The 18,010-nt window shown below is 37.9% G+C and overlaps 1 protein-coding gene across 2 annotated transcripts; it reads left to right on the top strand.

Moving 5' to 3' along the window:
* Positions 1 to 1,136: 1,136 nt before the first annotated feature.
* rel (v-rel avian reticuloendotheliosis viral oncogene homolog) lies at positions 1,137 to 16,567 on the top strand. Of its 2 annotated transcripts, none has more exons than XM_066697225.1 (11): positions 1,137 to 1,259; positions 4,018 to 4,056; positions 5,144 to 5,283; positions 6,009 to 6,157; positions 6,828 to 6,919; positions 9,769 to 9,909; positions 12,914 to 13,018; positions 13,609 to 13,824; positions 14,153 to 14,221; positions 14,472 to 14,537; positions 14,874 to 16,567. In XM_066697225.1, exons 1-11 carry the CDS (start codon positions 1,253 to 1,255, stop codon positions 15,620 to 15,622), a joined length of 1,773 nt encoding a protein of 590 aa, XP_066553322.1. In that variant the 5' UTR covers positions 1,137 to 1,252; the 3' UTR covers positions 15,623 to 16,567. The 2 variants fall into 2 exon arrangements, with proteins under 2 accessions (XP_066553322.1, XP_066553321.1); XM_066697224.1 differs by lacking the exon at positions 1,137 to 1,259 and adding an exon at positions 1,478 to 2,008.
* Positions 16,568 to 18,010: the final 1,443 nt, after the last annotated feature.

Here is an 18,010-nt window from a genome sequence, read left to right as displayed (position 1 = left end):
TGTGTTCAGTAGTTAGGATACCTTTTATATTATTATTATTATTATTATTATTATTATTATTATTATTATTATTATTATTATTATTTATTTCTTAGCAGATGCCCTTGTTTAGGGTGACTTACAAAATATAAGCACAATACAAAATGCAATTCAAGGCATACTACATTTTACAAAATCACAATTTACACAGGTGTATATGAGATATACAGTAAACAATATAGAAGGTCTTACATCCTAGAATGTAAAAGCTGATACATGCAGACAAGATGTTAAGTCAAAGTTAAGAGCAAGGGAAAGGGAGGGGATATCAAAATAAACAATACAAGTCCTAGTATATGCTAAATGCTGATGTCTGATGCTGATGTCCTTGCTAGAGTAGGAAGAATAATTCGCATCGATGAAAACAACTAAACTGATACAACAAAGAATGAAAAATAATAAGGGTAATTAACAATTCTAACAATCCTTCTATTTTATATATATATATATATATATATATATATATATATATATATATATATATATATATATATATATATACTATTTTGGGCAAGCCAATTGATTTGTGCTGGTGAACCACTGAATTGGCCGTGTGAGGTTTGGTAAAATAATCATTTTAGGCAGCTGACCATGAAAATAGCAGTAGCTCTTTGAGGGTCTGAACTGTCTCAGACACTTACAGCTCATTCACACATGTCTGTATTTCCCAGCTCTGCCATAGAATACAAAACATCCCTTATGAGACGTGTGGTAAATATACAATAAAGTAGCTATATATTCAACTTTACATACATATTCAATACAGTACTGTTGCACATGCGACCATGGACACAAGGCAAGTGTCACTTTCGTAAAACGCTGATATATCAAACAGAAATAGTATTTTTGAAACAAGACCCCACTGACAAAATGAAGGCTATCATCAGATGATCAATGAGATAAGCCCATAAGCCCTCAAACCATGATTTCACCAGGAGCAGGCTGCAATGCTGTGCCCAATCCAGCAATGTGAAAAAGAATACAGTAAGCATACATACATGCACACATACATACATGCACGCATGCATACACACATGCATACACAATAATGCAGCTCCCGCCCAAAAGGGGAGGTGTACACTGCTGTGGGCGGGCCTGGGAATTCCCCGCGGAGAATATCTTCGTTACAATCAATATCCGCTTTCCACTCCTCAGTGTTTCACGCCAGACATCCCCATTTTAATAATACCATCTCTGATAGAGGGGTGCAAGAATGAACGGTGAGTTGAACCTTTCCAACTTTCTAAACATTAAACGCATTTCAAAGGGGAAGCAACTGTCTCTTTAGTTTCAAACAGGGCAGGGTCTGGGGTGGGGGGCGGTTTGTCATGAAGGTAATATAATAGAGACATTACACTGCATGCGTAGATACGGATCGTAGACTGTATCGGTTATATTTTGCTCACTATACTTTGATTAAAAGAGCTGCTCCCCTTATGACTAATTAGGAAGTGTGATTGGTGATAAAGCGCTGGAGAGGAATGCTTTCGCTCTTCATTTAGAGTTCATTTATTTGTGTGTGTATTTATTCGTTTTGTATTGCATGTCTGTTTGGGACTTTTACAACAAGTAAAAGTGATAATAATCCGATACGTAACACTGCCCTTAGCTTTCACAATACCTGCCGTACTGACACTGTATTACAATTCAACACACGTAAGGGATGAAGTATACATGTAATGATGTGCGGCCGTGTCTTTGCACATTTCTGCCAGTTTGATGTTCACTTCTTTGATACCAATCTGGCAGCAGGATTGAATTCAGTTCATCACTTGATTTGATCACAAGCGAGAACAGATCAATACGGAAGGAAAATGTTGTAGGTCGACGTGGGTGGGACAGAGAAACGACAGGCTTCATGTTTTTAAGCGACAAACGAAATGCTCGTTTGACTTCGACATTGCGTCCATGGACGGAGAAGAGCAGATGAAGTATTTAGCCCATACCCCGACAATAAAACACAGGAGTGGTAAATGTCGCTGTGTGTGTGTGTGAGTGTGTGTGATTATTGTGTGTGTGTGATTATTGTGTGTGTGTGTGAGTGTGTGATTATTGTGTGTGTGTGATTATTGTGTGTGTGTGTGAGTGTGTGTGATTATTGTGTGTGTGTGTGTGAGTGTGTGATTATTGTGTGTGTGTGTGTGAGTGTGTGATTATTGTGTGTGTGTGAGTGTGTGATTATTGTGTGTGTGTGTGTGAGTGTGATTATTGTGTGTGTGTGTGTGAGTGTGTGTGATTATTGTGTGTGTGTGTGTGAGTGTGTGATTATTGTGTGTGTGTGTGTGAGTGTGTGATTATTGTGTGTGTGTGAGTGTGTGATTATTGTGTGTGTGTGTGTGAGTGTGTGATTATTGTGTGTGTGTGTGTGAGTGTGTGATTATTGTGTGTGTGTGTGTGATTTTTGTGAGTGTGTGTGTGAGTGTGTTGAGTATTGTGTGTGTGTGTGTGAGTGTGTGTGTGTTGAGTATTGTGTATGTGTGTGTGAGTGTGTTGAGTATTGTGTATGTGTGTGTGAGTGTGTTGAGTATTGTGTGTGTGTGTGAGTGTGTTGAGTATTGTGTGTGTGTGTGAGTGTGTTGAGTATTGTGTGTGTGTGAGTGTGTGTGTGTTGAGTATTGTGTATGTGTGTGTGAGTGTGTTGAGTATTGTGTGTGTGTGTGAGTGTGTTGAGTATTGTGTGTGTGTGTGAGTGTGTGTGTGTTGAGTATTGTGTATGTGTGTGTGTGTGTGAGTGTGTGTGTGAGTGTGTGATTATTGTGTGTGTGTGTGAGTGTGTGTGTGTGAGTGTGTGATTATTGTGTGTGTGTGTGAGTGTGTGTGTGTGAGTGTGTGATTATTGTGTGTGTGTGTGTGTGTGAGTGTGTTGAGTATTGTGTGTGTGAGTGTGTGTGAGTGTGTGATTATTGTGTGTGTGTGAGTGTGTGTGTGTGAGTGTGATTATTGTGTGTGTGTGTGTGTGTGTGATTATTGTGAGTGTGTGTGTGTGTGTGATTATTGTGTGTGTGTGTGTGTGATTATTGTGAGTGTGTGTGTGTGTGTGTGTGTGTGTGTGTGTGATTATTGTGTGTGTGTGAGTGTGTGTGTGTGAGTGTGATTATTGTGTGTGTGTGTGTGTGTGTGATTATTGTGTGTGTGATTATTGTGTGTGTGTGTGTGTGTGTGTGTGATTATTGTGAGTGTGTGTGTGTGATTATTGTGAGTGTGTGTGTGTGTGTGTGTGTGATTATTGTGTGTGTGTGTGTGTGTGATTATTGTGTGTGTGTGTGTGTGATTATTGTGTGTGTGTGTGTGTGTGTGATTATTGTGTGTGTGTGTGTGTGTGTGGCGCTGAATTGGGGAAGTCGCGAATTTCCAGCGGTGTGAATCTGGTTTCACGCTGAGAAGTGAGACGGGCTGACGCGCATTCATGTGACTCGTGTCGGCGCTTGAAACAGCGCGTCCCTGGGCTGTGCTGCTGGGCTCAGGACACAGTGTGATTTACTCATTTAATGCTGGCGTTTTGATTCGGTTGCCTAGTATGTCAGTAATATGAATCACATTGGGAGACAGTAGTAGATCTAGAAGATACAGGTTTACAATTAGAAGACAGAAACATTGTAGCACAGCAGGGCAACCCACCCAGTGCGTGTTGAATGAATGTGTGCGGTCGGTCTGATACGCGGGGTGGGTGGGTGTTTGACGTGTACGCTGCTCTAGATATTGTGCTCCATTACCACAGCCGCAATATACATTCTTAGCTTTAAAAGTCACGAATGTACCCTCATAAGTTACACTGTAGTATTATTATTATTATTATACCAGAATTTCATTTTTTTTTTCCAGTGTTGTGTTGCCAATTTAATAATAAACTGCTACCTAATCTATACATCCAAGTTTCATTCAACATTCATGAAAATGTGATTATTTTTAAGGTTTGATGTCATATCTCATAATACTCTTATCATTAAAAATATGTATTTGTCCCCCTTTTCTCCACAGTATTGCCACATATGGTTTCCAGGACTCCCCAGATCTTAAGTAAGCTATCATAATGTACAATTAAAACAAATCCAGTTGCATTTTATGGATTATTAAAGCTAATGCTAAGCATTTTTAACCACTGTGTGCTACTTACTTCACCTTTACAACTGAATAAGGGCTTAGATCTTCATTGATTTAGAAACACAATGTATACGTACATGAAACTACTACTATTAAAAGTACCAGGACTATTTGAGTCAAGTACTTTTTGCAATTTAAACTGTCAAAACGTTTTGAATAGTCTTAAGTGGACATTAAGTGGAAAGTTCTGCTTGACTAGAATACATAAATAATTGTGATATGCTTTAAACAATTAAAAATGTACACGCTGGACTTTTAATTTTTAATTTTAATTTAGAACAATTCAAATTTCTATATCCTTCATATTAGGTCCTGATTGACAGTAGTTTTACTGTTCAACAAGTCAACAAACCCATCATTTTGTTATTTGAAATGTAACTGAAGTCACTTCCTATTGAACTCAGATCTGTTAGTATATTTAGCGCAGGGGAATTGAACACCCCCAAGATGTATGTTGCACAGAGAAAGGAAGTGATTTTGCAATTTACTGAGTACTTGTTTATACGGCAGAGCAACATGAATTGTTATCTGTGTGTGAGGTTTGTGGCATAAACAATTGTTTTATCATCTCGGGTACAGTGTTTAAACACTCAATACTGCTGCATTCCAGCTGAGTCACAAATATTGAATGAAGTCAGATTTCATCCAAGAATCTCTTGGGTGGCTTCAGTTTTTTTTTTCTATATTAATTGTCATCTCATATACTGATTTTCCCAATTACGTTTTTCCTGTACTTGTATAAATAGACCATGCAATAGAAAGGTCTGTTTAAGGATCTAATTTTGCGTGCTCTCCAACACTGTTAGCCTATTCAATTCAGACAGAAGTGAAAGTTTTTTTTTATATATATAAAGTATATGAACAAATGCACACTATCAATAGCTTGTTTTATATGTACACAAAGAAAGTGTACAGCTATTATTAGCTTTCTGTGTATCAAACCGTCAAGGAAAGGGTTTTTGTGTTTTGTATTTATTTTTTAACAGTCATCCTTTTGTTTCAGATGGGGAGCCCAGTGCTCAGATATTTGAAGAGCCCAAGCAGAGAGGTATGAGGTTCAGATACAAGTGTGAAGGACGGTCAGCTGGCAGCATTCCCGGTGAGCGGAGCACAGACAACAACAGAACGTATCCCAGCATACAGGTGAGCGGTTTACAGTGATTCATGTGGAATGCCCCTTCCCCAATGTGAGGATGTGGGCACCCTTCTTATTTTTGCTGTTTCTGAACTATTATCAGTGTCTGTCAGCCTTTGGGGTGGTACAGCATTTGAGCATCCTTTGGGTTTCCCCTGAGACATTGTGTTTACTTCACTGATGCCACCACCAACTTAAAAATCATTAGGTGTGTATGGCTACACTTCAAAACATTAAAAAGACACTGACAATTTTAGAATCTGTATCCCTGGAGATAAGCTTGTTCTCCCTACCATAGTGTGTAATTAGATACCTACATTTCCTTACATGCACTTGCTTGTGTGTACCTGCAGTGCATTATAGATTGCTTTGATTTCACAAATGCTATTTATAAAGACACTATACCAGTATACTTAATGTTTGTGTACGTTGAGAGATGTACATCTTTTCTTGAGAATCCCTGAGAGACTGGAGGTAACTGCCTTAATTTCATTGGACATCAAATAAGAGAAGTGAGGGACAAATGGCAAACAATAGCTCCCTTGTCATATCTAACCATGTGAGACAATGCTAACAGTACATTCTAAATCAGATTTATGCTTTTCTTTAAAGAACATCATTTGTTTCAGACTTTTCATTCAAAGTCCTCTTGGGAATGTTATTTCTGTATTTATTGTTACTGCTTTTGTTGTTAAACTCATTATTTTTGTTTTTTCCTCAAATCTCTCCAAAGATTCTGAATAACTGCGGAAAAGGCAAAGTGCGAGTTTCGTTAGTGACCAAAAATGAACCGTACAGACCTCACCCTCATGACCTGGTTGGGAAAGACTGTAAAGACGGATACTATGAAGCCGAGTTTGGTCCCGATCGAAGAATGATCATGTAAGATGATTAGTTTGAAATCTCGTATTTCCTCTGTATTATATTTATATTGATTATATATATTCTATTTGCATGAATGCCAACATTGTTCACTATATTAATGTGATAATATGGAGCAACAACAACAAAAAACAACGTTAAATGTTTTCTGTGTGTTTTTCCCCAATATGTATTAAATTCATATTTTTCCTATCAGTAGCACACATCCTTAGTATTTTTCCCATGTGGATGTGAATGTCTGGATTCTTATTTCGCTACTTTTGCAGTTCAGTTCTCTCCTTTCTCAGTGATGTAATAGTGTAATGCAGTGACTGGTGATGAAATTATCCCCCGGCCAGAGCTCACAGATTTGACTCCTGTGATTTCATCATTCCGCCCACACATCCATTTGCTTCCCAGTTTTACCAGCCCGAATCTATTATTTTCCCATGGAGGGAATGAAGTGGGGAATCCCGTGGTGTAGACCATAAACCTAGTCATATGCAAACTACCTATAATTGGGTTTTCATCTTTGTTTGTGGTTTCAGTGTGTTTGACGTCCTTAAGCCTGACCATCTTAATCATATGCTTCTGAGAAATCCCTATATAAACATTCTTCAGTACCTTTTTTCGCATTAACGTAATGTAAGTGTCCAGTATACTGTTTAACCCTTTAATGCCTTGATTACAGCTTCCAGAACCTAGGTATCCAGTGTGTACGGAGAAGAGAAGTAAAGGAAGCCATTATGCTGCGGATGACAAGGAACATCAATCCTTTTAATGGTGAGGCTTTCATCTCAGAAATGATTGCTATACTTTCTTGTGTAAACTGCTGTTCAAATGTATCCTGGCACATTTAGAAGATTACAAATGGAAACATATTTCATGAACAGCAAATCTGACTGCGCTATCACAAGCTAAGCAATAAACAACCCAGACGTTTCTGCTAGGCGCTAAATAAAGTACGTAATTCAGTTGCTCATAAAATAATTAAAATGTTATTGTGGTGCAAATGACGTGTTCTAAAGATTTTGGATAAGATCCACCTTTCTTATTTCGCTTTTAATATGTTGACAGTAATCTGTAATTCTGTGCTTTGGCTCTATTATTTGTATTTATAAATTCTAAAGGGTCATCACATAAGCCAGAAGAGATTTGTTCTACAAACTTACCTCTTTAACCTAGTTGCTACAGATTTAACCTCACTTCTATTTCAAATAAAGACTTGGCAGTTGAGTAGTTCCATTGGCATTTCAATAAAAAGTCTACTTTTATTAGACTTTTGTTAGCATATTAGATCATCTTATCTTTTATATGTTTAATGGGCCACAGACCATTTGCTCCAATTCATGCATCAAAATTGATGTTTGACCAAAGAAAGAGAAAACAAATCCAAGCTTTCCCAATCCCATTATAAAACCTTATACACAAGTAGTTTGCTTCAGACTCCTAAAGGTTATCTATAGTGACACAATTGAACCGTTATTATCTCTTAAGAGATATACAAAAAAGCAAGAGAATGTGTATAAATTAAGTAGTTGATCAATGTCTGTACAATGTGTTTGTTGTCATGGCTTATCTTTATGGTAAACCATACATATTTTGGGAAAGTGTGCCACCTGCAATGGCTTCCTGACTGTTGTATGTGGCTGATTTTGAGAAGTGACAATCATAAAACTACTATTATCAAAAATTAAAGCAGTCAGTTGTCAGGTTAGTTAAATATATGTGTGAACTAGCTGTCAGCGGATTTGTTCTCAGAACCAATTCTTGGGAACCCGTTTGTAAAGAGCTTGATTTACGAAATGAAAGTGGTATTCCTGCAGAACAGTTGAAACCACAGAGTTAGTCTAAATACTGAACATGCATCCTGTATTGGGGACGGTCACATTGTTCACAATATTTCTCACAATTGATTCTGTAATCCTCTTGGGGGAAATCCATGTTTTGAAAATTTACTTGAAGAGTGGTGTACATTTCAATTTGACCAAAAGTTATAAAGCTAATAATAATATAGTCCTAAAGGGCTAATTTGGTTATGAATAATAGGTATATGCTATATAATAATATTAATACATCCTCTCACTTTACAATGATATAAGACATATCTCTTTATCTCTGAAGCATTTAAATAAACTGTGGTTTTGATTTTAACACACATATGCATAGAAGATAACTTTACTTCTTCTTTGAAAGTACCCCAGTTCCGTATGTCGGATACTAACGTTTTTGAAGTTCCTAAAATGAAAGCAGATCACTGTGTCAGTGTTTATCTTGTCCGCTCATTCACTTTAAAATAACTCAACCATTACCAAACACAATCATACAGAATCATTTTTCAATGAGAAAAACTTTAAATCGTGCGTTATTTCTTGTAGTAGCAGTAGTATTAATAATAGTCATAGTAGTTCTGATATGAATAATAGGATTGTTATTTTAACAGTTTAAAACAAATAAAACTCATCCTTTTTCAGACTAACTTAAAGTATAATATGTGATAAACAAATGTATGTCTTCTTTACAATGTTTAGAAGACTCATTAAAAAATAAAAGGCTTAGTAATTTGCATTGTTTATCTGCACCTATTTCTTCCACCCAAAAGGATTTGCCATTAGTTCTGAAATGGAAAAAAAAAAAAAAAACTTCAGTATTACTCATAAGATGCTCTGAACTGCGTGTGTAAATCAAACACCGTGGGCCACCCACTCAAGCGTGGTGTGGAGGGTCGTGGTTGAGGCTGCTGTGATGAGCGTTTTACGTTTTTAAAAGTAGAGAGGTGTTTTGACCTTATCAACCCGCGCAACTATATTTTTCAACTGTGAATGCTTAGTCTTACATTCTTAAATGGGTTTGACATCACTGGCGTATGATGTCACACATTTGTAGGAGGACGAGGTATGTGAATTTGGTGTGTGAGGTATGGTGCTCCTTAAATTGTATATTTTCGTGGGCAGTATCTACATATATTTGTGGATTCACCATTCCATCTAACAAATTATTATATCTCCATAAAACCAAAACTAATTTTATTAACAGTGAATTTGGACACCATCTTACAGAATGCAGTCAAAATGCAGTTAAGCTCTCTGAAACAGGACAAAAGTAGAACACAGAAATATGTCAATTTGACATTTATGAGTTTATAACTTGCCAGTTGTCAGGTTATAAACTGAGTTCTGCAACAGCCTCCCCCCCTCCTCTCTCTATCTCTCTCTCATGGGGCAACAGTTGACACAGAAACTTGTTCCGGTGCATTTTCATTTCCTGAATTGCCCACGTGTTTCATATTCTGAGCACACATACTAAAGTCATTCAGCCATTTGCAATTAACTGTTTTGCTTTGGCAGTACTGCTGCCTTTTGATAGTATTAACAATTAATTACCTCCTTTCAAAACTGATTTCACAGAAGTTTTGGTTCACCCTGACATAGGTACTGTATAGGAAGGGATTCATAAATCATAGTTTAAAATCTGTATCTTGAGGTTGTCAGCTTGTGAGTATTGTATAAAAATCCCTGATTCCTTTTGTTTGCCTCCTTTCATAAACTGTAATATTATAAATGACAATTTAATAATTTAATGTACTGAAATAAGTAACTTAAATTTAACTACATTATTTTTTTTTTTTTTAGTTTCCCGGGAGCAGCTATTACAAACCGAGGAGTATGATCTGAATGTGGTCAGACTCTGTTTCCAAGTTTTCCTACAAGATGAGTGTGGCCAGTACACCAGGGCCTTACCTCCTATTGTGTCCAATCCCATCTATGACAACAGTGAGTGTCCACATCTCCTGCCTTCTGCATTATCATACAATATACAATCTTTTGCTCAAGATGTCACTGCAGTCACTGCAACACATGGGATTTTTTTAGTTCTAGTCTATGCTTGGGGATAGCTGGGGGAAATAAAGTTTGGTCTGGGAAACTCCTTGCTCACTTAACCATCAAAGCAGACCAACGTATGTCAATATTAATGTGATTCAGTGTTTTTCATTTACAGATGTCATTCAGATCCAGTCAGCAGCTTAGTGCTTTATCTTTACTTCAGACTCTCAGGGCAGTGTGAATGACATGGGTATATTGATAACGTAACAGATTACATGAAATTTATCGCTGTTAGAGTGATGCAAAATACAGGAAATCCTTGCTTTTCAAATGCCTGTTATGCTTGCTTCTGTGAATAGCATCCTGGAAGTGGCAAGATAGCCCGGCCAATTTCAGTTTTCAATAGAATTAGCTGAATACACACATTACAGCATGTTTAGTGTTTTTGCCTGCTTTGAGAAGTTTATATTGAAAGAGCTGATATAGAAATACAGTGAGGGAAAAAAGTATTTGATCCCCTGCTGATTTTGTACGTCTGCCCACTGACAAAGAAATGATCAGTCTATAATTTTAATGGTAGGTGTATTTTAACAGTGAGAGACAGAATAACAACAACAAAATCCAGAAAAATGCATTTCAAAAAAGTTATAAATTGATTTGCATGTTGATGAGGGAAATAAGTATTTGATCCCCTATCAATCAGCAAGATTTCTGGCTCCCAGGTGTCTTTTATACAGGTAACAAGCTGAGATTAGGAGCGCTCTCTTAAAGGGAGTTACCTGTATAAAAGGCACCTGTCCACAGAAGCAATCAATCAATCAGATTCCAAACTCTCCACCATGGCCAAGACCAAAGAGCTGTCCAAGGATGTCAGGGACAAGATTGTAGACCTACACAAGGCTGGAATGGGCTACAAGACCATCGCCAAGCAGCTTGGTGAGAAGGTGACAACAGTTGGTGAGATTATTCGCAAATGGAAGAAACACAAAATAACTGTCAGTCTCCCTCGGTCTGGGGCTCCATGCAAGATCTCACTTCGTGGAGTTTCAATGATCATGAGAACGGTGAGGAATCAGCCCAGAACTACACGGGAGGATCTTGTTAATGATCTCAAGACAGCTGGGACCATAGTCACCAAGAAAACAATTGGTAACACACTATGCAGTGAAGGACTGAAATCCTGCAGCGCCCGCAAGGTCCCCCTGCTCAAGAAAGCACATGTACAGGCCCGTCTGAAGTTTGCCAACATCTGAATGATTCAGAGGAGAACTGGGTGAAAGTGTTGTGGTCAGATGAGACCAAAATCGAGCTCTTTGGCATCAACTCAACTCGCCGTGTTTGGAGGAGGAGGAATGACCCCAAGAACACCATCCCCACCGTCAAACATGGAGGTGGAAACATTATGCTTTGGGGGTGTTTTTCCGCTAAGGGGACAGGACAACTGCACCGCATCAAAGGGACGATGGACGGGGCCATGTACCATCAAATCTTGGGTGAGAACCTCCTTCCCTCAGCCAGGGCATTGAAAATGGGTCGTGGATGGGTATTCCAGCATGACAATGACCCAAAACACACAGCCAAGGCAACAAAGGAGTGGCTCAAGAAGAAGCACATTAAGGTCCTGGAGTGGCCTAGCCAGTCTCCAGACCTTAATCCCATAGAAAATCTGTGGAGGGAGCTGAAGGTTCGAGTTGCCAAACGTCAGCCTTGAAACCTTAATGACTTGGAGAGGATCTGCAAAGAGGAGTGGGACAAAATCCCTCCTGAGATGTGTGCAAACCTGGTGGCCAACTACAAGAAACGTCTGACCTCTGTGATTGCCAAGAAGGGTTTTGCCACCAAGTACTAAGTCGAAGGGGTCAAATACTTATTTCCCTCATTAACATGCAAATCAATTTATAACTTTTTTGAAATGCGTTTTTCTGGATTTTTTTGCTGTTATTCTGTCTCTCACTGTTAAAATACACCTACCATTAAAATTATAGACTGATCATTTCTCTGTCAGTGGGCAAACGTACAAAATCAGCAGGGGATCAAATACTTTTTTCCCTCACTGTACATATTCAGACGATTAAAAAAATGTGTTTTATGATTCTATAAAATATTTTATACTTTTTTAAGAACCTTTTCTGGTTTTCCACTGGGTAGATACAATCTCTGGCCAAGAAAGTGTCTTATTTGGAACCCCTTGTTTGCAAACAGGCCAAATTTCTGTATAAATCCAGGCTTCGATGTGTGCTATTGCCTCATGTGATGACACTGAACCCAAATTGTGGCTTTCTGAAAGCTTAGCAGCGGTCTGAAGAAGGAAAACAAAAAAAAAAGTATTGCACAGTAAGGTAATGAAAGTAGCGTGGGGAAGCTGTGCACCTTGCCGTGTGTGGGCGTGCGGAGGCGGATGTGCTGTGTCAATACTGAAGCGCAACAGTGGTGCAGCAGAGGTGTCAATAAACACCATTTCGTCACAGATGAAACTGCCGGGTGTGCTTCGGTCTCATGTCTGTGATAAGACTGAAAAGAGCAGCGTTTGAAAAAAGGTCAACTCGAGATGAATTAACTTTATATATTTTGGGCCAGGCCACTTTTCCGAAGTCACTGCGATGAGTTACATCCCCGCCCCCCCCTGCAAGTCAAAAAGAGGAAGCTACACAGGTTCCATTTTAGTATTTTGAGAGATTACCACTACAGATAGCCACTTCCTTTTCTTGAATGCATGCATTTTTGATTTAAGATCCTCCATTTTTTTCGAGCTGTTTTGGCACATAAGCAGGTGTACACAGATTTAAATTACCAAGGGAGGTGTAATTCATCCTAGTTTCAAATGTCAAAATGTAAAACTGGATAGAGCCACACATGTAAAATAACTGAATGGAAAATGTACATGCTAACAGAACCCATGTATAAAGTTCTAGTTTAGTTAAGTTCAGTTTACAAAGGTTTTGCTGCATTTCAGGGGCTCCAAACACAGCAGAACTGAGGATCTGTCGTGTCAACAAGAACAACGGATCCGTGAAAGGGGGTGACGAGATATTCCTGCTTTGCGATAAAGTTCAAAAAGGTAAAGCGAGTTTCTTCAGAAAAAGTACAATGAAATACAAGCAAACAATGGAAACAGAGAACGTTTAAAGGTTTTGATGAACTACCAGAATTCAGTCGGTGAACAGATCTTGATCCGAAAGTGCTTAGCCTAGGCATTATAGTTAACACAAGCTTGAGTGTCTCAGATGTACTGTGGTAGACTTCAAACAAGACTCAAGAGAATCCTTCCTCTGTTATCAGTATGGCCAAATACCTGACTGTAGAAGATGTGTGCAGAATAACAGAAACATGAATTCCCTCTTCACATGTATTTCTGTTTGTTAAATAGTGAACTGGTCAAGAGTTTATTTCCAAGACATCCCTTATCTACAGTTGTTCATTTAGGTTCCAGTGTGTTTGTTTCAATGGAAATTCTTAATTTCATAGGTTTCCTTTAATATCTCTGAAGGACTAGAGTTGTGATGGTGTATGAAGGCTTTGGTGGCATTTTTGCTTTTAACTTCTGTTATGGGTCCTAAGTTGATTTTCCCATTCTTAACTTCCCTTTTTTTGTTTTGCAACCAATATTAAGTCAAAGGATACAGTTTGCGGTTTCTTTTCTCCCTGCAGATGATATTGAAGTTCGCTTTTTCACACAAGGCTGGGAGGCAAAGGGGTCTTTCTCTCAGGCAGATGTCCACAGACAGGTGGCCATCGTGTTTAAAACCCCTGCTTTTTACAATACCAACATTACGAGCCCCGTGTCAGTGCAGATGCAACTGCGCAGACCCTCAGACCAGGAAGTCAGCGAGCCCATGGAGTTCAGATACCTACCTGATGACAAAGGTAATGGCAGAGTCCAGCCTGGCTACACCTTGAGAGACCAAGTGAAGCTGGTTCGGTACTTAACGGAGACTTCCATTCGTAACGGAATCATTCAGGCTTTTTTGTATTGTCCTAGTTATATAAACAGAAAAAAACAAAGGTTTTGCTAGGCTAGCAGAGACCCTAATTAGCCTGCATTGTTACAAGGTGTCTATTGCTGCCTCAATCTCAGAATTTAGTGTTTAAAGGAGGACAGTCAATGGATCAAATTGCACTATTCAGGAAAAAACTGTGATCAAATTATTGCCCATCACAAACCTCTAACAGTCACATCTTTGGTGTAATACAGATCCCTATGGCTGTCAAGAGAAAAAGAGGAGGAGGGAGGATCTCATGAAAGCGCTTCCTCATTTCCCTGGTATGTAACATGAAAGACAGAATATTTAAGGATTCCTGCGAAGAGCATTTGTTTTTTACCTTCACTAACTGTATGTCAGTCATTGGTGTACTGTATATACCTTGGTTTGTTAATGCTTTTCACATTGATTAAAAAAGTAAACATTTCCCTTGTTACTCCTGAACATGTACAATATGGGCTTTAAAGTATGTTCTTCCACCCCTGCCCCCACATCTAAATATTTAAACATAAAATCTTATTTTGCTTACAGGTATGATTCGCTCAGACAGACAAAAAACAGTAGATGTCAGAAGAATGCCTCAGATGGTTAAAAAAGGTAGGATTAAAAAAAAAAAAAAAAAATCCTCAGTAAACATGTAAAGAACTTCATCCATGAATGTAACAGATTGAACATTTGTGCATATCCTGCATAATACTGATTTAGCAATGTAAGGTATACAAAAATATATCAGACAAACCTGACTCCATAAGGAATGTCTCAAAGTTAGTCCATTTTGCATTTCGTCCCCCTGCTGAGAACACATGCTTTGCAATAAAACAAATTAATTTAACTTGCAGTGTTGGAAAACAATCCCCCTTAACTAATGATTTTAATGAAACAAGTTTGAGTGTTTATGTTTCCTGACTGAAGTTTGATTATATATTTTTTTAGAGCAACACAATATATTTATGAAAGGAAGACAACATAACTTAATTCAAATGCCTCAGAACCAGCTGCATAATAACACGGCGTACCAGACTCCCACCCAGGGCTCGATAATGACAACGCACACAGGAACCCACCTGAATAACACCTGGCAACAGCCCACCTCTGCCCTCTCTCTGGATACCATTAGGATCAATCCTTCCACCAACAGCAACACGCTGTCCTCCATCCAGAGCAGCAGCACCTACCCCCCCTCTGGAGATGGCAGTAGTCTCCCTCTCCTCACTGCGGTTGACCTAGAGTGTCTAGACCCTCAGGGGCAGAGTGGCCAGGCCCAAGCGGGTATGATCAGAAAGGACACTCCTGCTGGCTGGCCGTTCAGTGGCTCCGCGGTGGAGATGCTCAATGGGAGCTCCGCTATGCATGCCCCTGTCCAAAGCAATGATAATATGGAGACGGAGGACATGCTATTGAGCATCCAAAACACCATGTTCCCTCTGAAGCAGGAGATGCAGGCACCCCAGGGAACCACCTCCACACTAGCACTGCTGACTTCTGAGGCGCACATGCCTTTCAATAATGCAGCATCCAGGCCTTTCAACAACGGAGGCAATTTTGAGGGGTTGCGGCCACCGAGCAATGATATGCACAGCAGTGGCTTGACCTGCCTAACTCAGAATCAGTTTGGTGCAGACATGACCAACAGCGAGGAGCGGTTCGATGCATTGTCTGAATGGGCTTTCTATCAGCAATGATACAGGGTTGGTTCAAGTTCAATCACTGGAGTGTGTACTGAATAGGGTAGTGTTCAATTCCACTTTTCCAGACCCAATTCCAGTTCACTTTTGTTGAAAATGAATATAAATCAATCCAATTAATACTTATATATATATTTAAAAAGCTATTCCTGAAATTGAATGTACCATGAAACATAATTATAAAGGCTATGAAAAGTGTATGTTGCAGACTTTAACATATATGTGGTGAAATAATTTTAAGGGTTATGTTAGGCAATATATTTGCAGTGTTGTAAAGTTATGGGATACATATAGTTATGTTTTAACTTTGTGAAAATATTACATGTATTGCAATGATTAAAAAACATTGTTTTCTTATTTGAAAGTTATATTAATAGCTTCTCTTTCTGGAAGCTTGTTTTCAGTTCTCTAAAAGTTCTCCTAATTTTGCAGATGGTAATAAATGTATATTTTAATCATGTAAACTTAACTGATATTGTTATAGATTGTCTATATTATTTTGACAATTCATAAACTGTTATTTAGTTCCTTAAAAGGAAGATAAATGGAATTATTTCCTTGTGTAATGGCTATGTCATATTTAAATTCTACGTTAACTCAAGTTCTCAATAAAAAAGTGCATTCCCATAAATGTTCTGAACAAAACCTTGGTTTCACATTTACAATGTATTTTCTCTTGGTTTGAATCATATACATGTTAATAATAAAATAATATTTTTATCCATGTACACACTGCATCCAAGAGGTAGTAATTAGGTACTGTATGCTTCAAATGCTTAAAGTTTAACTATTTATGTCCTTTTCTTAATGTACAAATCAATAATTAGTGCTTCTCTGAACTAGATCATGCTTATATTCTAATGCTGTCAGTGTGAAGCTTGTTTTGGTACTTTTGACAAAAGGCACTTTTTTTACATTTCTTATTAAAAGGTTTCCATTCAATCTCTTGTTTTCTGTGTTTGTTGCTCTTGTTTGAAAAATTCATTGGGAGTGTGTGGGTGAAATGTAGAGCAGCAGTATTTCTCAGAAGACAGAAGAGTGAGGAATTGATCTGCTTTTCAAGCTTTTCATTTTTGAAGATATTCTGTGTAATGAAATACACAATCTTGCAATCTTTGTCACTACCCGTTCATGAGGATTGCCTAAAACCCACCCAAACAGTGTATATTTCAATATACTGTAATAATGAAAGAAAATATGGTAAACATTTCCACACACATCTTCCCTTGTATATTGTGCACTTTCAGTTTTTCTGGTGTTAATCAAAGTAACTGCCCCAGAGTTGTTTTTTTAACAAAGGAAACGGTTAATTTAACATTTTTTGTGTCAGAGTTTAACTTTTGTACACACAGTTGCATGTGGTTTAATAACAGAGTTGGGAGCGTTACTTTCGTTACAGAATACTGATTACCTTGTTTTGAAAATAATCTGTAACCTAATCCAATACATAAATCAGTAACGTAATCAATACTTTAGATTACTTTTGGAATACTTTTTCTTTCCTTTGTTAAAAAACAAAAGCAGCCGAGTTCAGGAATTGAAACATGAATGACGGATTGAAATTGTTTATTTGTCTCCACATTACAATTAAAATGGTAAATAAGATTTGCGTCCGTAAAATTTTCTGGCATATTTATACTTTGCATTTGTAGTAGTGGATGCATTTTGATACCATTTCGATGTTTACAAATAAATCAGACATCAATAATGCGTTGATGTCAAAGGTATGTAGATAGTATAACTTATTACTGCAAATACAAACTATCGATAACATTTTCGGTTATACTATGTCTGTGCTGCCGGTTTGCTTATTATTATAATTTTAATCAAAATATGTCATTATTAAATCGTATTATCGTTATTATTAAGATGCGTATTCTGTACTCGCACGTCAAGCATAATTGCATTACGGCTGCGCACATTTAAGACAAACTCTTACCTCCAGATGTTTCAAGTCGAGTCCTTGGAAGCAGTACGTTGTCCACATCTTCTATTGTACTTTAATATTTTTTCCATTTTATTTATTTGAAAGTTATCAGTTGCCTGTACTTCCACAAGTTAAATCCCTGCTAACACTCAATGTCGCCACCATGGACTGTGATAGTAGCTGGGATTTGATGAATGTTGTAAAATGGCGCCAAATCAGCCGCTCTTTTACTCGAGACCGTAAATAAAAACAATGTTGCAACAAAACTACACGCATAATAATGACTTGCATGTAAATGATCTCGAAGTAATCAGCCATTTCTTACTCTTTATCGGTAATCAGAATAACAGGAGTAACTGTAAAGGAAACAGTTCTCTTATTCTGTAATCTACTTACTTTTATTCTGTTACTCCCCAACCCTGTTTAATAATCATGAAGGAATACAGCTGAACAATTAA

The sequence above is a fragment of the Amia ocellicauda genome, chromosome 23 (assembly GCF_036373705.1).
Source record: "Amia ocellicauda isolate fAmiCal2 chromosome 23, fAmiCal2.hap1, whole genome shotgun sequence".
Taxonomy (NCBI): Eukaryota; Metazoa; Chordata; class Actinopteri; order Amiiformes; family Amiidae; genus Amia; species Amia ocellicauda.
Note: the sequence above shows the minus strand (reverse complement) of the source record. Positions and strands in the feature narration are given on the sequence as shown.

Bases quoted from the DNA above. Each gene is read 5' to 3' on its own strand.
- rel (XM_066697224.1), top strand. From the start codon at position 1,948: ATGGACGGAGAAGAGCAGATGAAGTATTTAGCCCATACCCCGACAATA. The intron at 4,057-5,143 runs GTAAGCTATCAT...CTTTTGTTTCAG, and splicing joins CAGGACTCCCCAGATCTTAA to ATGGGGAGCCCAGTGCTCAG. The intron at 5,284-6,008 runs GTGAGCGGTTTA...ATCTCTCCAAAG, and splicing joins GAACGTATCCCAGCATACAG to ATTCTGAATAACTGCGGAAA.